Genomic DNA, 27,833 nt, shown 5'->3' with positions numbered 1-27,833 from the left:
TACTGTCAACATTAACCTTGAGCAACCTTTTTTCCACAATGTTTTTCTCAAAAACAAGCCTGATCCTGTTGCCTTGAAATTCTTTTATTCAGGTCTTCTACAGTTAAGCTTTACATTGCTGTTCACAGACAACTGGATGTTTTCTCCAAAGCATACATAGTTTTCTATCAGACTTGTCTGCTCCCCACCCGCATTTGCAATGTGCAGTTCCCACTTGCAGCATTTTCAGTAAACATGGGATCCATTGAGTATACAGAAATAGCTTCCTCTATAAAATTTCCATTAAAAAAATAACAAGTTTTTATTTACAAAGTGTTTGCTACTACAAAGTAATATTTCCTATTGGTTCAAATATACTATTTGCAAATGCCAGTGTTCCTATTAGGAAAGTAAAACTTTGTATATGCATTTTTCTTTTATATCTTTGTCAGTGTTTAAAGCACATATAATACTACCTCATTCTTTTTTACACTACTTCTAACCACATACAATGTGGTAGTAGAGATTAACACTATTTGATCAAGACAAAAAATCAGCATAGCTTAATAGCAATCTTTCTGCAAAAATAAAACTTTATAAAGGTATTTGGAAAGAAAGAAATGTGTGGAGAATTCAAAAACGTGCAGCAAGTTGTTTAAAAGATGAATGGGCAACTTGGACTTTCCTGAAGACATAAGACTAGAGCACAAGAAAAGGGAGACAAATTTCTGCCGAGGTGTCTGTGAGATACTTTACGCCAGTATGTGTGTTGGGGGAGGGGGGGAGTAAGATTAATTTAAAATTAATTTAAAATTCAGATCCCATAGGTAGCATCCTCAGAAACTGGATTTGTCAGTGCTTCTTTTCTTCCCACCCACCATGTTTACAAACCCTCCTCGAGTTCAGCATTGAAAGAGGTCATGAAATAGCTTTCTCCATGACTGGCCTCATTTTAAAGAAAGAAAATCCCTCTTCTTTCACAGAAAAGTTAACAGACTGCCAAGTGGTTTCTGCTTTTTTTTTTTTCTTTTTTTTAAAGAAGCATCTCTACAACTTCCTTCTCTGTAGAACACAGAGCATGTTAACAAGTGCTGCTCTAACGGGGCTCAGACAGACCTGCCTTGTCATCAGCTCCTGTGTGTGGCAGTGGCTGCCTCGGCTGGCACGTGCTTAGCATTAACCACGGCCAAGGGGTGGATCTGTGCCAGGTGACTGAAGCCCAGCACACAGACACTGTGGTAAAGCTGTGCCTCTGCTGGCTGGCTGCTTACTTGTGATGTGGTGAGGGACATGCACACAATAAGGTTGGTGCCTGGGTCCCAGGAATGAGATTGAATTTGTATCCCTATTCTTCCAGGTTTACTCAAAGCAGGATTAATTTTTTCACAGGTGCTTGTGAGACACAGTGTTGTAACACTTGTATACACTTTTCTGAAGTATTTTTCATACATACAGCCTGGCTTTAGAGACAGGAGAACGTACTAGAAACTTGTGTGATGGGTTGTGTTTCAGCTAGTATTTTCCTAGGGAATTTCTGTGAGAGCTATTTAACCCCTGCTTTAGTGCAACCAATCTACTCATTCTTAAGTTACATTAGAGATTAACAAACTCACGGGAAAATGGAGACTGATTTTTTTTTTGTGTTTTGACTTTTGTGGCTGTTCAGAATTGTACATGACCTAAAAAGTTTTTTGCTCTTTGACTGCCTTAGTCTTATGGGTGTGCCATTGCTGTGTCACGGAAGGTACAAGGACCAAACAGTGCTAAGGACTGATTCCTCTGTTTCGCTCAGCCTGGGTTAGGGACTCTTTTCATCTTGGAAAAAGCTTCCTATATACTGCATAGATGAGTTTGGTTTACACATACAACTGGATTTAAATTTTACATATCTATATCCTGCTATCCCACCTTATTAATATATCTAAAGCACCTACACCTAGGCAGTGTTGAGTATTTAGAGAAGTTAGGAAAGAATGGTTGCCACTCTAGATAAAACTAAAAAGAGATGCAAGTCTGGGCTACTGAGGGATTCCTGTATCTGTTTGGAATGATCATGGCCCTCACACAGATACTGACCTGATCCAGGCCAGCCTCCTTTTCATATTGGAGAACAGAAAAAAATACGTTGTTCTTTTGTTCCATGTTGTTCCTAAGTAGGAGGCTTTCTCCTGGGATCTGGAGGGTTAGCTTTCAGATGCTTCTTCTGCCCAGTTTTGAGCAGGGATTTTTGGTGTCCTGGATATTCTAAATGTTGGATTCTCGCGTAATGTCAAAGAGATGTAAACAGAAAGAGAGTGTTTTGGTTTAGGTTGATCTTTGGGGTAGGCCAGACGAGGTGAGAGTATTTAAAGATGGAGAATGAATATGCACTTGATAACCAGCCCCTTCGGTTGTTACTGTTGGACTGCATTCATGAGCATTCCCTCCCCTGGCAGTGACAGCTGGGCCGGGTACCCATGGATGCCAGCTCAGGCAATGAGGTGGAATGAGGCAGTACTTGGGTGAGCAGCTCTATAGCAGCTTGAAAGGACAGTAATACTTAGCAGAAGGAATGAACAACTGGAAGTAATGTTGATTGTGGGGATTTTTTGGCAATATACTTTGATCCAGGGGAGAAGAGTTGCTCACAGCCCCTTAGAATTCAGTCTGGGGAGTATTTTTAAGAGCTAAATGGGAAAGAGGTAGTCTGTTTTCGGAACTTGTCTGAGTCTAAGGAAGGAGACTTTCAGGAAGTTTCACAGTATTAGTATTTGCTTATGTGAACACCTGCCAGCAGAAAATGAAGTATTTAGAGTTGTTGACATTACTTGCAAGGGTAGGTCTATGATAATCTGAAATTATAAATGGTTTATTGCCATATTACTTCTAGGCAGAGATCAGAATTTAAGAAGTGGCATACTTTAAAAAACAAACCCACAGTAAATAGATCAGCAGTCCTTTGCCTCTTCCTTGTTCATCAGTAATGCTGCAACAGGCACCATTTCCCTCGGCTGAAGGCTGAGATGCTTTCGGCTCATTTATCAATGATCTGGATGAGGGGATTGAGTGCACCCTCAGCAGATTTGCAGATGACACCAAGTGGGGTGGGTGTGTAGGAAGGACAGGAAGGCTCTCCAGAGGGACCTGGACAGGCTGGATAGATGGCCCAAGGCTGATTGTATGAGGTTAAAAAAGGCCAAATGCCAGGTTCTACACTTGAGGTACAACAACCCCAGGCAACACTACAGGCTTGGGGCAGGGTAGCTTGAGAGCTGTCTTGGGGAAAAGGACCTGAGGGTGTTAATCAACAGCTGGCTGACCATGAGCCAGCAGTGTGCCCAGGTGGCCAAGAAGGCCGATGGCATCCTGTCTTGTATCAGAAATAGTGTGACCAGCAGGACCAAGGAAGTGATTTGTCCCCTTGTACTCAGCGCTGGGGAGGCTGCACCTTGAGTGCTGTGTTCACTGTTGGGCCCCTCACTCCCAGAGGGACACTGAGGAGCTGGAGCATGTCCAGAGATGGGCACTGGGGCTGGTGAAGGGTCTGGAGCGCAAGTCAGATGAGGAGCAGCTGAGGGAACTGGGGGTGTTCAGTCTGGAGGAGGCTGAGGGGAGACATGACCACTCCCTACAACTACCTGAAGGGGAGCTGTAGCAAGGTGGAGGTCGATCTCTTCTCTTCAGTAATGAGTGATAGAATACAAGTAAATGTGTTCAAGTTGTTCCAGGGAGGTTTAGAATGGATATTAGAAGAATTTTTTTTCACTGAGAGGGTTATTAAGCATTGGAACAGACTGCCCAGGGAGCTGGTAGGAGTAGATTTGCTGTCCCTAGAGATACTCAGAAGACCCATAGATGAAGAACTGAAGGACATAGTTTAGTTTGGTGATGAGCTTGGCAGTGTGAAGTGAGTGGTTGGACTTGATCTTAAAGATCTTTTCCAACTGTAATGATTCTGTGATTCTGTGAGCTGTAAAATGTACCAGGCCTTGGAGTCACTCAGCTGCAGCATTTCTTTCTTTAAAACTGATTAAGCTGTTGGTATGCAGAAGGATGTCACTTTGAAGTATGATTATTACTAGAATTTTTTAAATAAAAATTTTTAAAGCTCATACAGTCTTTTTTCAGCTTCACTATATCTGGGTATTTAAAATGCTTAAGTTCATGAGAGACTCCTGTAATGAAAAGATACAAATATTGGGTGAGTCAGTCAGAAGATAACTTGGCTTGTTTACTATTTACTGTACCTTGTAGTTCCTAGCTTTGTTTTTACATAAATCCAAAGCCCCAGTGCCTTTAATTCACTAAAAGGAAAGTCTTCTTGATAAAATGACAGTTAATTATAAAAAGGAATATCACCCAGTGCTCAAATACTAAGTTTCAGCCATGCTCTTGAGTTAAAATGGTGAATATGGTCAAGAAGAAAGAGCTCTTGATATTTAAAACCTTAACTATGGAATTCTAAACTCAAGCATCATCTTATGTATGAACTTGAGGGTTTTGTTTTTATTCAAGAACAATAACAAAAAATGATTAAAATTTGGTGATTAAATCTTTTAACATAATGTTACTTCAGGCTGAGTTACAAGTCCTGTGGGTATTCTGTGTGCTGAACAATTTCCAACAACACAAAAGGACTGGGAGTATTTGCAAGCTATAGCTTAAAAAAAAATAAAGCTCTTAACCAAAATGGAAATAGCTACAGTGTAGCTTGTTAAAGTCATACCTTTAGTTAAACTGGTGTCATTTGCTTTAGTATTTGCTCTGATACGTATACTTTCTTAGATGAGATGGACTGTTGCCATTAATTCCAGTGTTGAAATGAGAAGACTGGCATACCAGTATCAACAATGTTAAAAACCAAAATTCACAAACAGTATGTCAGATTTTCAATTACTAGAAAAATGCTAGTTTTTTTTCATCTACTTTGTGGTGCTGACAGTTTTTTCCAGGTCAAATTTAGATTTTTCAAGCACCATAAAGTAAGTCCAGAAATAAAGCTGTTTACTGAAATGCATTAAAAAGCATTTATACAGAGCATTATATTACTTGTAGCCAAGTGCATTCTGAATGCAGAACCAAGAAATAAGTGTTTCAAAACACAGAAACATACCACACATGAAACTGTAAATGTTAACTTTTTCTTACACTGATACCATCTAGTACCAGTTGCTACTTGTTTCATACCAAAAAATGTCTAGGGTACTGCATGAGACACTAGAGGCTGATGGTTAACTGAATAGAAAATGGGAACACATCTTGCTAATGACCACTTGCTTCTGAAGGTATCTGCTGCTGCCTCTCGGTGGGAGGGAAGGCAACTGAGCACAACTACTGCCATTAGCTTAGCAGGACCCATGTAGTTGCTTGATAGTCTCCTTGCTCCTCATAATTGCTCAGAGCTCAGTTCAGATGCAACAGATGCAGTTTTTGAGGTCTTGCATTTACCTGTTTTGCTTGGGGGATTGTGGGTTTTAAATACATCAGCTAAGATCAACAAGATCAAAGCAAGGCTTTCCTGAGATCATACATGAGTGACTGTGACTGGATAAGGCTCAAAATTCTCCTAGTTCCCAGACTTTAGTGTAACCACAGGACCACAGTGCTTTAGTTGAACTTCAACTGGAACTTGGCACAAAGAATCCCAAGGAAATAATTTCCTTTTGAAGTTTCTTCTAAATGTTCTAACTTGTTTTGTCCTTTGTATTCAACTAGTTCAGGAAAACTAACTTCTAAAGTCTTGGTTTGACTGTCTTTATACTAAATGGTATGTGCTCCTAGATTTTTAAGTTGATAGCTTGAAGTTTGTCAGAAAGCAAGTAGCTGTGCAGTCTGCTTCTTTGAAGGACTTATATCAATGGAAGGAAGATGCCACTGGAGATCTTCCTCTTGTAAAGCAGAAAGCACACTGACTGCTAATAAAATACATTCCATTTCTGGGCAAGAAGCCTTTTTTTGCCATGTTCTTACAGTTCAAAGTGCTCTTCAGTAGTTGTTCAGTGTTTCGCTGGCTTTAAACACAGATCGTGAGTGGGAATGTGAACAAAGGGTAAATTTAAATGTGAGGAGGGGGGAATAACAACTTTAGAAAATGTTCCCCTCTAGGAGTTCCTTAGGATCCTACATATATCAAGTATCTTTGATCTGCCCTCTCCAATGAAAGCTGACAGGGCAATTTTTGGAAAAATCCCCAATTTTTCAAAAAGCAATGATCTCTGTTTCAATGAACTGTCATTCATGAAGCTGAGAATTCCAGAGTTATATGCCTGGAGTACCTGTTACCCTCTCTTCCTCGTTTCAGAAGTGAGCCACTTCAACTGCATTGACTCTCTCAGCAAGATTATTTTGTGTTTGTAAAGCTTTTCTTCTTATAGAGGTAGTGTTACAGATTTTGTTGAAGTGAGGTGGTGTAAATACTTCAGTCTGCTGTGAGCATGCAACAGTCTGGTTCAGAGGGTGAATAGCATGGTAGGCATATAGGAATTCTCTCAATGTGCACGTGCAGTTCATTTGTATAAGCTAGACATCGCTCTTGACTGAGCAAGAAGAGCTAAGTAAAGGCGCCTCCCTGACTGCACCTCAAATGCCGGAGGTACTTTCCACTATCTGTGAAAAGTTCCTAGTTTTTAATACAGGTGTGCTTGTATGCTCCTCACAGCTGTACCTGTCCTGTGTGCAGCTAGTTGTGGGCTGACTCCTGTACAACCACCAGGTACCTTTTCAGCTGGAGCCTCAGCTTATCTCGCTGGCTCAGGCCTGGTGTTCTTGGGTCTCATTTGTCTGTACAAGGTGATGTGGATGTCCTGTGTGCTTAGGGGATATGGATTGCTGACTCTGCTCTCGCACATGGCACCACACCACTGTGCCTCATGGCACAACCCAGAACAGGGCCAAGGCTACTGTCAGTTGAGCCAATTAATACGTGGGGACTTGGGTCAACTATCTACATACAGTATAAAAACTAAAAAGAAGTGATGCTATTTGAAACTGGATTGACCTAATTAAAAATAGTTAACTTCAAAACTAGTTAAAGTATTGTACGTTGGAGCCCCGTGGCAAGGATCCATTCACCCCACGGGAAGGGTACATTTGCAGTGTGTTTTGCTCTTTTTTGTTTTGTTTTTTTTACAAAAAAGATGTTTGAATGGATGTGACATTAACTATAGAACAGCCTCTGAACGTAGAATCAAGAAATAGTGTTTCAAAACACAGAAACATTTATGGAGCCTCTGGTTGCAAGTCTAATTTAACGGTTCACATGGGATTCACGTGTAATTTTAGACACACATTATTTTAAGTGGTTCAGTACTACTATTTTTCAAAGGTGCATCAAGGTGAGTGCAACAGAAGTTCATTTTAAGGAAGTGAGTCTATCAGAATCAAAGCTTACTAGAATGCAAAACATGAGATGATATATTGATGAACTTTAATTTTTTTTCCCAAGAATCTCAGCCTATGACTTAGTTATGTGACCCACCCACCCTGAATTGGAAAATACTGCCTTAAATACATGCTGCCCCAGATCCTGAACATAGAGGCTTTTGTTAAAAAAAACAACCCAACAGATATCCCAACATAAAATCAAAGGGATTATAAAGTTAGAACAGGAAAGGAGAAGCTATACTGGATACACTATAATCTAGAAATATTTTTTTTTTTTTTAAAACTTCTTTTGCTTGAAAAAAGCTGGTGCAGAAAATACTGCTGTTTTCATCCTGACTGTTTAATAATGGCTAAGAATAATCATTTATAATAAATTAGGTCTGCAGTAGAAATGAACATATGAACCTTTCAAAAGAGACATACTATTTTTACTTTGAGAGTATCTAAAATGGACTTAAACTATTTCAAGATTCATTTAATCACTTGCAAATTATATTACTTTAAGAATCTTCTATACAGCAAGTTGAACAGTAAAAAGCAAACATTCTAACAGCCCCTTTCCCCTAGGACAGTGTTCATATAAGATAGTTTTAAATAGCTATTTTAGCACATAGGCATGTGCTCTCTCTCCCCTACTTTCTAAAGGTAGCACAGCCAAGAGACAATACAAGAATTGGCATTTGTTGACTGACTCTGTTTTCTCCTCCATCTGGCAAAGATAAGGGGAAGACAGAGACTTGAGACAGAATGTCCCAAAATGGAAAATGGGAACTTTGCCAAATCTCCAGGGACTTTGTTCTTTTCCTTGGTGATGGTTGATAAAAACCTTGCCCTGTGTCTGCATGTCACTCTGTGTTCAGTTACAAGTTTTCAATTTCGACTGTGGATGAATCTGTTCTGAAGCTTCCATTTTGCTTCACTGAACACAGTGCACACCAAGGCAAGAAACTTAAATGAAATCCGAACAGGAGCTCCCATTAAAAATATTGATGAGCAGCATTTTGTATATTCTGTTTTTTACTGTCCTTATTCTGGGGAAGAAGAGTCCTCATCTTCATCCTCTTCATCTTCATCATTGAATGAGCATGGAGTTTCTCCCCGTGATTCAGAGTAGTGTGATGTTGCACTGCTGGACTGTTGACTGCAACGGGCAAGTAACTGCCCAGTTGCTAAGGCCACTTCAGCATCCAGACACAACCCTGGATTCTCACTATCAAAACGACAGAAATGTTGAAGTTTAGGGTTTTTTGCACGGAGTTTTAAGCTTTCTTTTTGGCTTCAGCTTTTCCTTTAGTTATAGAAATACTACTAACAAGGAAAAATCCAAAAGCTTGAAATGTAACACAGCTAATAGTTATGAATACTGTTAACATATTGGAAAGTCGCATGAAAAAGACTACTGGGTGCCTTTTTTTTCATAGTCATCTAGTAGAATTGCTGAAGCTGAAGAAAGCTTAAAGAATAAATCCTTCACAGCTTTGTCAATACACAAAAATGTTAGTAATATGAAATTAAGCTATTAAATGCCATGAGGAAGAACCTGGTGCAGAATAGTCCCTCCTTCCATTTTTTAAGGTACAGGTCACGCATGGTTGTTGAGGTGGGTTTGTTTTTTAATGGGTGGTTGGTTGGTTTTTAATTTAAAATTGTGAGTAGGCTGTGTGGACTAAACTTCTGTGAGAGTTCACAAGCAGTAGTGCATTTAGACACCAAACATTCTTTTGTATTCCTCAGAAGTATGATCAGGCTTTATTCCACATGTAGTCACCTATTTGTAGTCCATGCCCAGGCAGGAATTTAAGGTTAATTAGAAAAGCTCTGTCTTTATAATAAGGACTTGGAAGCAATTCTAATATTTTGAAATATGCACAGAAAGTAACTATTGTATTCAAAATTCAAAACATGTTGATTTGACCTTTCAAATATAATTACCAAGGAACAAAGAAGAAAAGGCTTTTTCACCATCAAGAATCAATCAGAATAGAAAACACCTCATTTCCTGCATCTAAATGGTATGAAATAATGAGGCTGCTGGAAGTTGCACAAGCACATATCACTATACTTGAATAAAAAAAAAATATTTTCTTTACCTTAATTTAGCATCAGAAGTGCCTCCTGCTACATCTAAGTTTGAAACTGCTTGTGCTGAACTTGAAAGTAACCCTTGGTTTATCCATGAAAATCCTGCAGACATATCTAGAAGAAAACATAATTGTATTTATTATAGTTACCTATTTTTTTTCTTCCTTTTACAATCTTAAATGTGCATTCTCTTTACAGTTAGAATTCCTTAGTGTAGAAGCGAAAGTTCCAGTAGCTTGAGTTGATTTTATACTGTAGATATGTCCTGCTGAATCAAGATGAAATTTTATCAACTCCCCAGTGTTTGTGGATGCACTCAAGTTGTATGTTCCCTCAGACTCAGAACTGTGGTTATTTCTGTGAAGCTGTTCCCTGTGTCTGCAGAGAATTCCCACTGCAGATGGCCCTGGCTAGTAGCTGTATGCAAAAGCAGGTATCTGAAATAGTGTTTGAGTCCTTCATGGAGACTTTCTGCTACGAGTTGATCTGCTGTTACACTTGGTGAAGGTATAAATGGAACAGTACTTGTGAGGGTTGGAGGTCTTGCAGTGAAGCTCCCACAGCAGTATATGTTTGTTTTGTGTGTTCTGATGGCCAAAGGCAGTTTCATCTTAGTCTCATCACTGGCTGTAATGCAGCACTGGTAGTGGGCTGTGGATGTGAGCAGACCATGTCAAAGGTCTTGTGCCAAGAGTATGAAAGAGTTGTACACTGTATGTGGTGTGTCAGTAAGCCTTCTCCCTAGGGAGATATGGAATAGGGAATTTTAGGATTAAAATGTTTTTACAATAATGCTGAATTCCTTAGGTATTTTGTTAAAAGCCTTCTGAGTGATGTGAATGGGTTACCTACAACCCTCACAGTATTTGTTTTCAAATTCCCTTACAAGTAATGCCTGTCAGTTGTTTCCAGTTACACACATTTCTGCCAAGAGAACCAGCAAAACAAGTCCATTAACCCAATTACACTGAAGGGATTTTTTTTTTGGGGGGGAGGGGGAGTGTGAGATGTTTTTAATTTGTTTCTATTGACCTACACAAATTCTACCTCAATACAAAGTTAAAATCAAAATCAAGTTGTCAAGATTGTCTAGTTGTTTTTCATGGTGCTTGCATGTGGTTCCAGCTGGATTCGTTAAACCAGGAATTACAGTCCTTACTGTTAATTTCTATGCCTAAGCAAACCTCTGTTCTGTACAGCACAGTGGCAGTAAGATGGGATTGTAGTGTTCATATTTTGTCTAGAAATGATCTATAATAGCAGTTAAGAAATGAAATGTGTTTGTTACATAAGCTTTCTCATTTGTCCTCCCATGTTCTTGTTAAGCCTGGGCTCCTTGAGATGTGATGGCGTACTGTTTTAAGTGGTGTAACTTTTCAAGTGTTTAAGCTTGGCTCACCCTCCCTTGGGATTCAGGGGCTTCCTTGTTTTGTGCTGTGCTAGCAGTGAGGTATATACATGGCATTACAAAGCAAGGCTGATGTTCCGGCCAGCAGAGTCTTCAGAACGTGACAGAAAACATTAAGTGGCAGCTTTAGGGTGATCTGTGAGGATGGCAGAGATGAGAATAGTTGAATGTAGACGTAGCTGGATGGCTTTCATCAAGATTGCCCTAAATGGAGGTTGGTTTTTGCAGAGAACATGTTCTGACAGCCTCCCATCTTTGCGGAAGGAGGCTGAACCATTTGGAATGCCTGCATTGCATTTAGATTAATAAAGGGGATTAGAGATGTATCACTGTTAGTCCCTGGTCTTTTGAAGGGATGTACCTGTGTGTACATGCTTAATATTCCAGAAGAATAACAAGTTGCTGCTCGTAATCTTGTGCTTTATGAATGTTTTGGGATAATAGCTAGTTAGCTTTTTTTTGAAGAGCAAGGTGAAGGAAAGTATGGATTTTAGGCATAAGGCCGAAAGTTCACAGAAGCATATCCCTGCCTTGTACCTTCATTCCCTTCTATTTCTAAATTCTATTTTTCCAGTGAGCTCTGAGCAGCCAGGGAAAAGAGGAAGTTTGTGAAAGATGGGGAGAATAAGAAGCCATTTCCCATCTGGAAAGGACTGTCAAAATAGAAGTCTGCCTACAGTGAAAAGATAGTACTTCTAGCAGAGTAGACAAATTACTAATAGCTACAGTTATGGACTAGGGCAAGCAGCTTGGAAAAAACTTCCCAAGGTGCTACAGTCCAATCTAAAAGCAGCATCCTTATTACGAACTGGCATTTCTTGCAGGAGATAAACGGAGTAGGTAGATACACAAGAGAAGGTGCTCTAAAGAAATACCCAATAGCCTTTAGTAGCTAATGCAAAAGTGCGAGTGCTGTGTAGATTTATTGTCAGAGGTGAACAAGCTCACTTGTTCACTGGGTACTCTTAGTTCTTCAGTTCCAATTCTAGCCCATGTTCCAGTCAAGGCTTGTTATGCAGGTAGATGGCAGAGCATTTCCTCATGCAGAGAAGAATAAAGAAGTATAACATCAAGGTCCAACACAGCACCACTTTCTGTGCCTGCTGCCTTAGTGGGAGACATACAAGTGGGATAGTGTTACCACAACTGTTAGTGCCCCCAAATTTTTATTTCCTACGTTTTTAATCTGTAGTGAGGATTCAATTGACAAAGGCAGAACTTGGTTTTGCATTAACTGCCTGTGGTATACGCATGGTTTAAAAGGCGCAGAATGTTACTTTCGAGTATGGTCCTACAGGAGTTTATACTTGTCTCAGTGGCATATTTCTGTTCATCCAGCAATCTCATTCCTTTCTTTATACTTGAACTGTTCTAGTCTGAACCCTTAGACATTTCCATGCACTAAATTGTCAGAAACACCTCTGCCAGATAAAAAGCCTACACTTTGGTGCCCTGAGGCAGCTCATGGAGAGGGAAGAGGAAAGTAGCTGTGTCAAAATGAAGAAATAGGCATCAATGTGTAATTAGGATTGTGTGAGCCTGGGACACTATCTTAAGCTGGGGCAAGTATTGTGTCAGAAATAACACTGCTCCTTCCATAGCAAGAAGCAGGCAAGCATTATGGTTGTAGTGCAGTCTGCTGTATGTCTATCGCTTTTTCTGGATTACCAACGTTGCTAAAGCAACACTTTAAGTTGTTGTATCCTCTACTCTTTCTCCCTTCTGGGAAACAAGAAAAAAAAAGGTCAAATCATGTCAGTTTTAGACTTCCACGTCAATTGTGACAATCCGGCAACAGAAAAATGTGTTACAAAGACAGACCTAATATTTTTTATGATATTAATACGCCTTGGATTCTGCTGATTTCAATAGCAGTCAGACACATGAAGACTGTAGCAATGTACTACTTAGATGTTGGGGGATTTTTATATAGATTTTATTTGCTAAAACATTATGAAACCTATAGAAAGCCTAGAAGACGCTGCTTTTATCAAATGGCTGAAACACATGATCTTCCTGCAAAGAAAATACACTGTTAAGGTTTTGATGCATATTACATCAGTTCTGCAGTTCCAAGTGAATTATTTGGCATGTTTAGCATTACAATACAAACTGTTGCTAGTGTTTGGAAGTCAGGAATTAACTGAAGACAAGACACCCAGGCTAAGGTCAAACTAACATTGTATGGGAAATGCTCTACCTACATATTAGAGTAGGACTGGTTTCTACAGCTGTTGAGTTCACGGAGTCAGCTAGCCTGGGAGAACTTTAATCTTGATTGTAATAAATGTATTCAGTGAATAAATAAGATATCTTGATTTGCTTTTCTTATATAGTAGTAATTGAAGCCAGTGCACTTTGAAGTGCCATCATGAGAGCTATGGCAGTAACCATGAATTCTAAAAACCAGTGATGAGCCTTGTATTTCCCTTCTGGGGCAGTGGAAGAAACACTGTATAAAGACTGGCAAGGGTAAAATGGGAAGTTAGACTGAACTGAAAGTACATACTGAGGCAAACATTGGCTTTTCAGGTATTGTGGAAAACATTTAAATCTGTTTCCTTTATTTGTCTGTTACTGCCATTAGAAAACTCTACTATGCAATTCATACTCTTAACTGTAGATCAGTATTGTGTAAGTAACAAGCAAGATAAAGAGACCTTTAAAATGTACATTCTCTAGTAACAACACTACTGGACCTATTTTTTTCAGAGGTTGGAACAGCTGAATGTAACATATGTCTGAAGAGTACAAAACTTGCCTCGATGCATTTTGAGTAAAAAATAAAATCAATACATTTCTTATGATTAAAATTCTAGATAACTTTCTGGCTGCTGGTCTGCTACTAGGGAAATAGCCCTAATGGCAACATTCTTTAAGAATATGTAATCTTAGAATGGTTTTTTTCTGTGTCGGTTTTTTTTTTTTGCAACACAGTACTACCTGTTCCTCTCTTTCACAAGAACAGTTGTTTTGCCTTAAATGCTTTCAGTAAAAAACCTGATAAGTAGAACATTGATGTGACAATTTTTTTTTCTTCAAAATAAACACTAGTTTCGACATGTAGTTATGTTGCTTAATCTTTAAAAGATGGTTTTGCTCATTTGTGTAACGACACAGGTATTTTTGCAAATGTAAAGAAAGCCTACGCTTTGAGGATAAATTAATGGAGGTTTAAAATGAGAAGCAAACTAAACTTTCTATTTCAATACATAGGAGCAATTAAGTAACCTTGAAGACTGCACCATTATGAAAATATGTGGGTTCTGCTCCTTTCCCTTCTTTTACATTGGTGGTAAAATCATGTGAATGAACCTGCAAGAGTTTTTTTTCAACTTCTCTTTTTGGCACCGGTACAGCCTTATGATGGTGTGTCATTTCAAAATGGAATGAATAAAATACCAGATCTCAGTTTTAAAACCCACAGGACAAGGACACCGGCAAAATACAGGTGTTGATAAACAGAAACACATTTGATGTAGTTTGAAATGTTCATAGACTCATAGAATGGTAGGGGTTGGAAGGGACCTATAGATATCATCTAGTCCAACCCCCCTGCAGAAGCCATTTAAAATGGACTAATTTTACAGGATATAATTGAATTCAAATTTATATTGAATTTATATTCTCTGTTACCTCTTTCCTCAAAAATGTAGGTCTGTGTGCTGGAACTTGTTGGGTAGCACTTCCTTTACTGATTAAGTCCATCCAGAAACTTGAGCAAATGTTAGACTAAGTTTAAGCTTTGGGCAGAGCAAGAAGAATGCAGTCTGACACTAACTAAAGGAAGTAATTCCAATTTTAGCAGCTCTAGTCCAATGATGCAACACTGAAAGAGTTCTAAGTTTGAGTCTATTGAAGTGTGAGCTGTTGAAAGTGTGACTAAGGGAGGTAAAAGCCTCTGCTTGGGACATTTATCCTGGAAAGCTAGAGCCTCTTGACTTATTTAGAGCAGCTCTGTTCTCAGCTGGCACCTGCTGGCCATGCTGATATCTGTACTATCTAAGTATCACTGTTTTGAATGTTAAGTAAGTGTGGAAATGATGACCCAGGAGAGCCTACCAACCGTGTATGAGAGTACGCTGAGCATGGCTGCACAGATGGACGTATGGGGAATTCTTAGCAGAGTTCACCTATCTCAGGCACAGTCATGTTTGAATGCAGCCAAGTCACATAGGGACTGCACTCAACCCATTCACGATGCTCTTTCTCTTTTCCTCCTCAACTGGGAAGAGCTACCATCTCCCACTTTGCTGTCAATTTAGTTATTAAAAAAGAATGTCTTCATACCACAGCTCGCTCAGGAGTTGTAAATCAGTGTGAAATGTTTACAGTACAACTATGCTAAACCTTCCAAAATTAACTTCAAAACATTGCATTTATGTACCAACCCTACTAGCTCCCACATAACTTCAAATGCTAGGTACTTATGTAGGTTAATATCATTACATTGGTTCAATTAATTAATGTTATGAATTCGATCAGGAACCATATTTAAAAGTCTCCTCTAACTTACCTGTGATGTAGCCTTCTAAAGCTTTTGGCACCAGTGATTTTGCAGTTCTTAGGTCCTCAGCTGAGCATTTGCCTGCCTCAAGCCCAAAGGACATTCCCATTCTCTTCAGCACCTCACTGTCATCATGAATCTCAAAAGTGTTATCGAAATTAAAGAGGTATTCAAATCTGCATGGAAAAAGTCAAAGTGAGATGGTTTTGGTAAGAGCACAACTATGGGGGGTTGCCTATTTTTCCTTTTTTTTTTTTTTTGTTTGATGCACTGCAGTAAGTGTCTAGATTCTTCATTATCTGTAAAGGGTCCTTAAGGGGGAAAAAAACCCGCAGCAAATGCTTTCTCTGCTGCTTCTGTGACTGGCATGCCTACGGGGTTTAAAATGGCACTTTCTCAATTAAAGTAGCTTCACCACTGCAGGAAGAAAGTCTAAAATTTTCTACCTCATTAAGCAGATTTAAAGGGGAAGAAGGAGGCCTTACTGAAAATGAACCTTCACTTGTACTAAATCCAATGCTTTAAAGGTCACCTGCAGTCCTGTCACCAAAATAACTGTTTTGGTTTTGCTTCTTTTACATTGCACTTTCTGTTCTAACATCCAACACTCCTCCTGTGAACTGACCTATTTAACTTGGAATAACTTTGCTGTTTTGGATGCATTTCGATGCAGCTAGCAGAGCAGTCTGTTCAGACTCCTGTATGTTCACAACCTCCCATTCCTGCTGCAGAACTCTCAACTTCTTTTTCATTGCATGTGTGCAAAAATGTGAAATAGTGATATAAACTTAATGCAGCTGTAAGAAATGCAGGGGCATCCAGAGTGGCCTTATGCTATGATCACAGGCTATTAAAAGCCTGGACCAAGAGGTACAAAGTAAGGCTAGGTCCCAGAACCTCCTTTCCTGTTGACAAAACCGTTATCCCTGGAAAATTAACCCACCCATGAGATATCATAGTAGTGGTGTGTCTTCCATTAGCTGTCCAAACTCACGTCACACATGGATTTTCTTAATAGGTGTTTTTGTACTCATTTTCTTATACTTGATCCAGCAAGTTTGGAAAAGTTATGTCTTTTGTGCCTACACACAAAATGTTCATCTAGAAAGCTACAAGCTTCACATTAGATGTAATTGGCAGTTATAGGCATCGTTTGTTTTGTGACTCATACAGTATTACTTGTAAATTACTATTAAATTACTTAAATTATTATTAAATCACTTACTATTGTTTATGTAGTTACATTTATTTAAACATAACCACATTAAAAGGGAAAATAAGATGTAACACGATACCTTTAATTGGTACAACGACATTCCTGCTACCTAGACTGGTGCAGCTCAAGTCATGTAACTCTGTTGACACAAATAGGAGCTGGGAGCCCAGTGCCATACCAAATTACTACCAGCAAGCTGTGTAGTTAACTAAGTAATAGCTGAATTCAGTGAATTCAGTTTTTTTGGTAGAGGATTAAAGGCTGTATTTATTGATAGCTCTGCATTTCCCCTCCCATGTGTTGTGGTCAAATACTGGATGCTAGAAGGGAGCAGAATTCCTTTTTCCTCCCTGCAAGTTTCCAAACAAACTTGCAGTACTCTTTCTCCAGTACACTTTTAAACAACCTGCAGCCTCTGACATAGGGACTCCCTACTACTCCCTTTCTGCCTTTGCCATTAATAGTTATCTGAGGGTTTTCTTTCATGGACGTGACATGACCCCTTTTCAAACTCAGGAAAACTTTTGGCATGAACAATATCAGGTGCCATGTTTGGCATAGACTGTTAAAAAAACTTGTGTCTAAAAGCTGTCACCTCGTATCTTAATGTCTCTGAATTTTAATAAGCAACTGTACGGCTGTTCTTTGTGCACATTCCTTCTGTTAACCATGATTTTATAGATACCTGTGAACCACTGTTCTCCATTTTCTAGTATAGTAGAAGTACAGCATATAGTATTCCAAACATAAAACCACTATATGTACCTAGTATTACATTGCATTTCTTATCCTTTCTCCTAATATTTCCCAGCATTAATTTATCCATTATTGAGAAATCAACTTTTGTTCTTATAGAATGATCAACTGGGCTGCCATCTTATTATTCGGTTCTAAAAGCTACATTCAGAGACCTGGGTCTGCAAAGTGTGGGTACAGTTCCTGTCACTTTCCTATGGTAAGTGCAAATTTGATCAACGAATTTCATCTGGATGTTCTGCTCTTGCAGGCAGTTCTTTATCTGAGGGTGCATGAGCCAACACCTCTAAGGTATAGCACTGTATCTACTAATGCAAAACCAAATGCATTTCCCATGAGAACAGAGATGTTCTAATTTCCAAGTTTCTGGTACATCTGTTGTGTCTGAATGCTTGTTTAAAACAAAGTATTCTGGTTCCTTTCTTTTTCCTAACATCTACAGAATTTATATGGAAGCAACATATACACTAAGTACATTTATCCCTATCATAATTTCACCATTTAATTCCCTCCTATTTAAGATTACTTTTCTTTACTCCAACTTCAGAATTGTCATTGCCAGTAATGCTGTTTGACACTCATCTGCCTTCTCAAACTCTAAACAAAACTTGCCCAATAGCCTCTTTGTTTTACATGTGGGATATTTCATTCTGGTTTGGCTAGATAAAGCCTATTCTTCAATGGAAAATACTTGGAACACACATACCTATGTTCCTTATGATACCAAATTTTCCTTATATGTAGTATTTTCCCAAGCTATTATTTTGGAAGATCCTCTGTAAGTGCAATTTTGAGTAACTAATAGTGTTACTTACTAGCTTATCTGTTTCATTGGGTTTTCTAACATCAGCTGCTCTTGCATCATTTATACCACCCAACCAGTGCTTTGTATAAATGTTATTTTGGAGAAGAAAGGAAAACGTAAGCTCATTACAACTGTGGGTTATTAACTGAGGCTGAAACCAGGTGAAGGGCAAGCACTCAAGCTGACCAGCAATGGGGTTTTGTAGCACAGCTGCTCCCCAATGAATCTGAGTCACTGAGTGACCCCTTTTTCTGCCTGCTGCTCCATCTAACAGTGGTTTAAACACTAGTGGTTTCTGGCACTGTTTATCTACATACTGCTGCTGCCACTAATCAGTTGCACAAATAATAACCCCAGTGGAAGGCTTGTTTAATTTGGGTTGTGCACTTAATGATCTCCAGATGACAGTAATACTGAAGCTGAGTTATATAATCTGAAGTATCAACAACTTATTTTGGTGTGCTCTTTTTTAGTAGTAGTGTTTTCTTACAGTTTGAGACTGTAGAAGTGTTACACTTCTAGATCCCAAATACCAGTTCAATCTCTGACAACGGTTCTGAGGTTTCAGTATGAAATCACTCAACTTTGTAATGACTTCAAGCCTAAAAATAGAGTACTGTTTTAAAGTGTTCAAAACTGTATCATATGCCTATAAAATAAGGGCATTCTGAAGTTAAATCAATATTGATCCTAAAATTCCCTACTTGCTGACCTGCAGAGCTGATGGGAATATTCCAAAAGTTTTGTCACAGGATGAACTGGACTTCATCTAGCTTTCTACAAAAATTCAACTTTTAAATAGCACTGCTTTTTTGCACATCAGTGTTTAGGTTACTAGAAACTATTTTTGCTGTATAAAATTGCCTTGAAGTTCAATACAAGAGAGCAAGGTGTAACCCTTTTGCTATTAAAAGATACTGTCAAAGTTGTTATTATCATGTTACTTTTGTGTTACGTGAATCACCTCATATTTCTGACTAAAGATACTCATGGCATATTAGAAATTCAGACGCACTTCCACATGGCTTCATTAAAAGCTAATGCTATCCTCGTATATAATTTCATTCAGTTATTTTTTCTGTGCAGTGAATGTTCTTGGAAATGTCAGTATGAAGTGCCTTTTTGCAATAGTTAAAGTAAGTCAGTCTGTTGTAACTAGTGGTTGCAAAACAATGTTGATAAACTTACTCCTATTACTACTGTTGCATCAAATACTAAAAAAACCCAAACCCAACCCACTTCCCTGAAGGGACAAGAGCAAATTTAAATGCATAATTACTTTTAGTAAACTAGAAAAATTTCACTCATTTGTTCAAACAAAAATTATGGCACACAAAGAAAATACATTTCTAAAAACCAGTTCCATAAACACTTACTTATCACTTGATATGCTGCAGTCTATAACTGTTCTTTTGCTAGTGTTGATTATTAAGAAAGGCAGCTGGATAGTTGAGTTCAAAGCTGGAGGACCTTGATTTTGTTGTTCATTTTGCTGATTTCTTTGTACCAAGTTTTTGAATGCTATTTGCTGTAAAAAGAAAGAAATGATCACTGACAGCAAAAGAGAAGACATGAGTTACGTCCAGGAAGTGAAACTTCGTAGCTTATTTACCAACTCTCAGTACCACCACAAATTTTCTATCAAAAAGTTAAGTTGTGGTCTGACTTCATCTTTGCACCAGTGAAGTTCACTAGGAACAGCAGTTAAACACAATTTTTTCACATATATCCTAATAACTATTCCCCCTTTCACAATCCCTGGAGAAGAAACATGAAAAGAGCAAAAAAGCTTGCTGGAGAGTGGTTACCCCTCCCTTTTAGAAAGGTACCAGAGTCAGCGGTCTGCTCTTATTTTACATGCATCATTACCTCTGATTAGAGCTGGTTACACTAAAATAAAAGTTAACAGAAATTAAATCATTTCCCCCACTTCCCATGATCCGTATTTTCTTCCCCTTCTCATCCATCACCCTCTTTTGTCTCTCCAGGGTGTTAGTTTCAAAATTCTCCTCTGAAAGTTTTGAAACAGGTGCTGTTTGTGACACCACTCACTCTCTACTAAGGTCTTATATCCAGTTGCATATGTATGAAAATATATGGTTTGAGGAAATTCTTATTTGAGGGATTAGAAGACACTGTACTTACCCATTTTGAAGTACTACTTATTCCACTTAAAGCTAAGAGGGATAAGAGTCCCAAAGGACTGGTAAACCATTTGACAGTGAACATAAGTAAATAATGACAGTTCTAGAGAATAAGGGAGTGCCAACTCTGTCACTTTCAGACTAATATTTAAGAGGGCCTGAATGTTCTTACTTTCACCAGGATAATGTCACAGAGAAGCTGATCATTTTTTAGGTCAGACAGATAGAATCTGTATTGTGTCCTAGACAGAGAAGCAGTTTTTTGGCAATGAAAAAGGAGAGGCATAAGATATTTAAATGCTCGTTGTGTATATAAGTAAATGAAAATCAGGGCAATGTAGACACACCAGGAAAAATATTGAGTCTTATTGCCTGTCACTTTATAAAAATGTTTGATTGCATTTGAACTACTGAAAGTGTGTACAGAACAGAGCCCTTAAGAATGCTCATAACTGTCTTTCTAAAATATTACTTTATAAGCAAAGATGCATTTTAAATATATTTCTGCAATCAAAACCAAAACTGAAGAAATCTGAAAGGTGAACATCAGAATGTGAAAGTGCTGGATTTCCCCGCCCTCCACTCTTAGGATCCAGAAATGCCTCTCTCCCCAAAAACAACTCTACAGATTTAGACTAGTTCAGTGATAAGATTTCATAGGTTAGAATCAAAGAGAAATTTTCCATTAAGAACTACTCAGAAAAAGTAACTCTGGGGAGAGAGGGGGTCAACAAAGGGGACTGGTGAGTTGTTCCCATTCTTGCTAATGCTGACAGAGCTTCAGCAGAACGCTCTCAGCGGCCTGTGGCAGGTGGCTGCAGCCTGCTGCTTACATAGAAAGGAGCAGAAAAAGAACCAGAAAGTGAGGGTAAGAGGTTCCCCCTCGCACAATCCAGAAAGGTCACAAGCAGGGAAACTTTTCTTCCTAGTGTACCATAGCTGCTAAATAAATCTAGAAAGAACTTCCAAAGCTCTAACATGTCAGATTTGCACTTCATATTCTGTTTCTAGAAAAAACTAATTACAATTCAACGTACCTGCAGCAGCAGCTCTTGCAGTTGGGCTCGCTTCTGCTTTATCCTTTCAATCCGCTTCTGTTTTTCTATCTTAAATGATAAATGTAAATGCAGCAACATAATTACTTAGTTACCTTTTTTCCTCATCATCCTGTTGGTGCCAGCACTCTATCACTGCTCCCAAAAATAGTAAACTCTTACATTACCTTTTCATTCAACCACTGAAACTAAATGATGCAGTCTTTTAAAACTTAGCTGGCCTAAACCCTCCTACATTATTTAAAGCGTTGCTTTTTGGGGTGGTTTCCCCCTCTGCCACTTCAGTGTTTAAAATGCTTCCTTAAGAGTACAGTAAATAATGACTTTTTTTCTGTATATATAACTCTTAAAACCAGTAAAGAGTACAGATATAATTTAGATATGGTTTCTACACAACAAGCTTTTTTGTAAGGATTTCTCACGTTTGTACTGGTAATCTTATTATGGAATTACACTGTAAGAAGTGTTGGCATTTTATACAGCTTTCAGTGAGTTTCATACCATGAAAATGCAGCTTTATTTTCTATTCTGTCATAGGAAGCAACTTTTTAAGGAAATGTGCCTGGCTTCCATTTTGTGCATATGTAATTAGAGCCTGCAACAGAGAATGGTATATGAGCATTTTAGATGACACGCTGGAATTCAAGTTCCATATGTGTAACATTGACCTGTCCTGCAAATAATGCATTCACATCATTACATATAATATGTATATTTTTCTCTCTGTTCTTAAGAATTCTGGAATGTCCCAGTTGAGCATATGTGTACTCCTTGGGTGGAGGGATTTTCTAGGTTACTGTAATGGACGAGGACAGTAAAAGCTTTTTTCTTAGCACACCAAGAAAGACAATTGATGTAAATGAACCTGCACAAAAAAATATTGTTCTGTACTGGAGAGGCACCCCACCCACCTTTTAAGCTCTGTAATGCCACTGGTATCACAAATATGATACATCTTAAGATGTATCTGCAGACAGTCATTACAGCACTTTGCAGTAAATATAGTCACTTGTGCTTTTTATTTATAGAGCATTTGGCCTGAAGGACAAGCAACATTTGTGCATATAAATTCTGGCATCCCTGCAAAAACATGGTAACTCTTAGCCTGCTGGAACAATCATGGAACTAATCAGTAAGTAAAACTTGTTTTTTTTTTTTTCCGTGCAAGGTCATAACTAATATTTGATATCCTAGCAGGAATCACTTTTCAGTTAAATTTTCTTTGAATGGCATTTGCAAGCACAGATACTAGTAGAAAAATGATGTCCTTTCAAATGTGTAGCATTTTGTAAGCATAACTGCACCATAAACTCTTTTGGTTAATCCAGGCTACTACAGACTTCAATTTTAGAAGTAATTCTTGATTTAATCAATGCCCATTTTTGCCAAGTAAATAGGTTTTATTTCTAAGCTGAGGTAAGCATATGTAAACATATCCCCTCAGTTGATTTAAATATCAAAAGTTGTATTTTCATGGTATGCAAGAATCAAAACTAGTCAGGTGCAAATTGAGAAAAAAACCCAACCCCTCTTGTAAAGTAAAGCAGCTCCATTATCACAACTACAGAGAATTTCCCATCCCCCTCATTTTACCTCTAGATTCTGACATTCCTGAGCTGAGTTGGTAGGAAGGCCGATCCATCTGATTTCTTTCTTCTCCTTTGAAATTATGTTCATTGCCATCAGCACGTTAAGGGCATCGTAAACTCTCCGTCTAATATTTTTCTGGTCATAAGCCTGCTAAGAAAACAAAGTAGCATTGATTACAACAGAATTCAGAGGGGAAAAGAAGATTGAACACATTCTTCATAAATATACAGCAGACCAAAAGCTAAAGTGGCAGTTCAAGTCAGAGTGGTGTTAAAACAGGATGCCTTCATCTGTGCTGCTCCCTGGGTACCACACAAGCATGTCTGGTTGCAAACAGAAGCTTCAGTCCTGCTTGAAGCCTCTGTGCAGGAAAATCCCATCATGGCAAGTCTGTTGAAAAGCCTGACTAGACCATATACAGTGAATACAAGAGTAGCCTTTTTGTTAAAGATCATTCTTTTGGCAGACTTCTCTATTTTGCTTAATTGAGAAGGAGTTCAACTCTTCATTTCAATTCTACATTTTTAAATTCCAGAGGGTAAGTCTTTACATTGGGGAAGTAGTTAGGTAAGTAAAAGTAAGTACAGAGTCTGGAAGGACAGTGCAGAATGAGAATTTCACTATAAACCAGACAATTTTGTAATGGTGTAACAAATTTCAACACACATCTACTTACTGAATCTGTAGCTAGGTGGCTGTTGGAATTCGTGAATTCTGACACCAGCTCATCAGCAACCTCATTGTATGAAGTTGTTCCTTTACGTTGAACTTTCTCACATACTTTCATGGAAAAATGCCTCAGACCCTTCCCATTTTTATCTCCTTTTTTGCTTCTCTTACTGTAAAAAGAAAAATAATTATTTCAATACACTGTTAATAAGCTGCTTTGTTACACAGCAAAAGGTCTACCTTTTGCAACAGGAATTCGGACTCATGGCAGCATGTACTAAATAGAAAATAAAACTGCTCAGCTTTTTCAATCAGTTTCTTAAAAGTTGATTCCTTTCTCAGCAATCTCTACATTGATAGTATTTGAACACATGCTACTGGGGAGATGCTTTAAAAAAATAGATTTGTAATTAATCTCCAGGTAGTTTTGCAAAATAGCAACCAAAAAAAGGGGGAAAACATCACAGGGTGTTTATATACCTGGAAGACAACTTTACAGGGAACTCTCAGGTTTATACTTAAAATAGAGAGGCTCAGACATTCCTGGTTACAATACAGCAAAAAGACTCTTCATTCTCCTCATAACCAAGTTTAACATCTGTGCCAGCATAATTAAGACTAATACATATGAATTTTTTTTGGGGTGGAGATTACATGCACATTCATTGTTTTTTATGGTGTCACATTAATAATTGGCAACTGTCAGGGTTGTTTTCCATGCACTTTCTTCCTCCAGAAAAGCGAGAGCTTAGATAACAGTAATGGGAAAAATGGGAGCAATTGGTTTTATTACACAAGCTAGATTTGGATGCATAATTCAACACAAGCCTTTAAAAAGCTCAGCTGTGTTGGGGTTTTTTTAATTATGGTTTTACAAGTTGGTTTGATAATGTGTTGCAGGGAGGTCTGTTATTTTACAGAAACAAAGCCTAGTTCTGTCAACAGCTAAGAAAAACATTAAAATACAAGAATACTTTCCAAAATGTTGAATGTATTTAAGAAAACAGAACAGAAGAAAAGGAAGAGTGGAAAGGAACATCAGAGGATTTCAAAAAGAGCAACACTCCTAATCCCTACGGAGTTATTGAATTTGAGTGACCCCCTGATAGGTAAACAAATAAAACCACTTTGAATGCATACACACAAGTTTCAGAAGCAAAGGAAAAGATCATCTGTTTATAAGTATTCATCACATGGAAAACTTGACCAATCCTGTTTCTGGAGGTGTGTTGTGTTTGTTTTTTACAACTCCAAATGTTGTCTGTAACATCAAATGTAGTTTTGGGGAAGTGATAAAGCAAAGAGTAATGATTATAACTACATGGACTAACATGCAACACAGCTTTGGTATGGAGGAGTGAAAACTCTTGAAAAGGGGGAACTGGACACCCATCTCTCTGAAGGGCAGATCTGAAGAGGTAAAACAGATATGACCATACACAGAAAATATATCTTCAGTAATACTTACCTTTCTGAAAATTCTGATTCTATAAATTCTCGACTCCGCTTTCTGTCCCTAAGAAAAGAAAATTCAAACTTAGATGAAAATAACGTAAAATATTTAGACCAACAGAATCAACGTATGTGGGGTCTAGCTAGGTTTGCTGTTATGTGTTTACTGAAATGAGAGAATAGCACATGCAACTTGACAAAATTTCAGAGAAGGTTGTTAGGACTTTGGAGATTGTCAGAGCTGCCAAACAAGTTCTTTTTCCAGTCTGGAACTAGACGAAGTGCTGATGTGAGGTAGACAACCAAATCCCATCTAAAAGGAGATGCTGGGCTTCATTGAAAATTCCTATTTAAAATTCCTCCACATGAAATGGAGAAAAATGCCTTTAAACAGCACAGAAGTTATATCCTGTGTTTTCAGGACACCAAATGTCTTCATATCTTTAAACAAAAAAAAAAACCAGGTAAAACACTAAACATATTCATATAAGAGCTGAGGGGAGCTATGCTGAGGAGGTAGCTGACATGAGTTTGCACAGGGGTAGCAAACTTCTGTTTTATTGCCCAACTTGTATTTTATCTTGCAGCTGATATAATGCACATTTCTTGAGACCTATCAGTTCTGTTTTAGAAACCCTGAGCTATTCCTGCAGTTTCAAATCCAGAGTGCACAGCAGATACTTAACGCAGTGAAAGGCCTGACACGGTTCTGAGGGGAGCTGAACAGAACCGCTTGCTTTGGAGCCCGTGTGGGCCCTGTCCATGGTGCTTGGGCGTGCCCGGCACCTTGGGCTGGGAGGAGCAACATGCTCCAGACTCATTGGAATTTGGAGATAACTTGGAATCTGTGGAGTAAATAATGGGTAAAACGAGGAGTCCTGACTTGTAGTCCTCTGGAACAGCCTTCAGCAGTGGCTTGCCGCTTAGGTTTGGTAATGCCACAGACCCTGCCTCATCTCTGTTCTTCAGATGAAAATCTGACCTATGGTATAGACTTCTGCATGGATCAGTACTGACGGGCCAGTCTAGAGAACATCAGGCTCCTTTTTTGGGATAAAACAATATTTAAGCTCATTGGAAGTCCTGTGTCTAGACTGTGAGAGTATAGAAACACAAGGGTGGTGCTGGCTGATCCACTGTGACCAGGCTTCTCTCTGAGAGTCTCCATCAGTGGGTTTGCATAAAGCTTAAGAAACCTAAATAAACTCATACTCAGCAAAAAAAAAATCCATCTTAAAAACACTCAGCCAGGCATGCAGCTTATTGACTAAGATAGAAATATAGAGATTGGGATGTACAAGCCTATGATAGTCTTTGCTTACAGCACAGAACGAATAAATTCAAGGTTTCAACATTACACTCTCATTTCTGCTGTTTCTTACATGCTCCGTTTCCCTGCTTCTAAAGCTGGAAAGGTACTACTGACATTCATCACTGATTAGAAAAATTAACCTAGATGGGGAAATAGATTACTTCATAATTCTCAGTGGCAAAGCACTATGTCTGTCTTGAGACCAATAAGCTCAGCAGTACTGGTGTTAATACCAGTACTTACTAGAAGCTGTAAGCCAACATACAGATCCAACAGTATAAATAAAGAAAAAGGCCAGAACAAATCCTCAAACGTGTTTAAGTAAAACAAAAATCTTACCCTGAGGCCCAGCCAGAAGCTTCGGTTATGTGTGTCTGTGTGACCATTGTTGGAGCTGGGTTGTATGGACTCTCAATCAGAACGCTCCCTGAATTGGTCAGTCTTTGTGATGTGCTTATGATCTATGAAATTTAGAAATAAAGACCACAGCTGTCCTAAGAAAAGAGAGGTTACCACAGCCCAAACTTCACAGTAAGCATGGTACTAAGAAAAAAACCAATTCTGTGTCAGATATAAGCTGCAGTCCAAATACAGAGATGTCACTCCAGCAAGCTAATAATGCTAGATGTAAAGTCTAGATAGAATTTGCATTTTCTCAAACATGGTGAAATTATACGTACAATGGTTGATCTCAGCTTTTAAATCTCATCTAAATTCATAATGTAGCTCACCAGAAGAATTTAGATAGTGTTTAGATGAAACAGTGTGAGTGTGTGTATTCTTTAAAATAAACCACGTTAAACTATTTTGATTCCAGCATGGTAAGATTCATATCAAAGCTTCCTGGACAATGCTTTTTACTTGTACACCTTATTTTTTAACTTTTTTACTTTACTGCATTTGTTATTGACATTTTTGAGCACTGACTGTATTAAGCTGTGTAGTTTTCTTTATCACTTAGATTACTTAATACTCACATAAGTATACAGCAGATGCTTTCTTTGGTATCTACCAATATTGTTTCAATAAGCACAGAAAATGGTATCTGAAGAGTTTCTCATTTCTTTAGCTCATTAAGCATTACTTCACACATCCCTCCTGATACCATGATTATACATATAGATTTTTTTATCTTAAATACATAAATTTATCTTATTTAATTTTGCAAGCAGATAACTTGACAGAAACAAGTGAAAACAGAAATTCAGGAAAAGCAAGAGACAGGTAAAAGACATATACTGGTTGATACTGGAGAACAACAGGTGTGTGGCTTACTGCTTTATATGCTGTGTGCAGGGACAGGAAAGATAGTAACTTTTATCAGCATTTACCAAACTACTGCTACATTGCCTTCAATTCAGAAATGCTTTGTAATAGAATGATTAAAAGCTTGCCTAAGTTCAGCACTGCTGTAGCACTAGTATGTAAGTAAGAATCAGCAACACGATATTTCACTTAAACATTGATCCAGTCCAGTAACTTTTTACATCAATTTC

General features: G+C 38.3%; 1 protein-coding gene across 8 annotated transcripts in view; it reads right to left on the bottom strand.

The window, feature by feature from the left end:
* Positions 1 to 91: 91 nt before the first annotated feature.
* Positions 92 to 27,833, bottom strand: part of TFDP2 (transcription factor Dp-2) — a 55,878-nt gene continuing 28,136 nt past the window's right edge. For 6 of the 8 annotated variants that reach the window (XM_062005492.1, XM_062005490.1, XM_062005496.1 and 3 more), the window contains 9 exons: positions 26,677 to 26,798; positions 25,042 to 25,089; positions 23,581 to 23,743; positions 22,908 to 23,054; positions 21,297 to 21,365; positions 19,492 to 19,643; positions 15,348 to 15,514; positions 9,432 to 9,537; positions 92 to 8,551 (listed from right to left, as the gene is read on the bottom strand). In XM_062005492.1, coding sequence (XP_061861476.1) covers positions 8,368 to 8,551; positions 9,432 to 9,537; positions 15,348 to 15,514; positions 19,492 to 19,643; positions 21,297 to 21,365; positions 22,908 to 23,054; positions 23,581 to 23,743; positions 25,042 to 25,089; positions 26,677 to 26,798 — 1,158 coding nt within the window. In that variant the 3' untranslated portion in view covers positions 92 to 8,367. The remainder of the gene's footprint in view (positions 8,552 to 9,431; positions 9,538 to 15,347; positions 15,515 to 19,491; positions 19,644 to 21,296; positions 21,366 to 22,907; positions 23,055 to 23,580; positions 23,744 to 25,041; positions 25,090 to 26,676; positions 26,799 to 27,833) is intronic. The other 2 variants (XM_062005495.1, XM_062005498.1) reach the window with 2 other exon arrangements.

The sequence above is a fragment of the Colius striatus genome, chromosome 12 (genome assembly GCF_028858725.1).
Source record: "Colius striatus isolate bColStr4 chromosome 12, bColStr4.1.hap1, whole genome shotgun sequence".
NCBI classification, from domain to species: Eukaryota; Metazoa; Chordata; class Aves; order Coliiformes; family Coliidae; genus Colius; species Colius striatus.
Note: the sequence above shows the minus strand (reverse complement) of the source record. Positions and strands in the feature narration are given on the sequence as shown.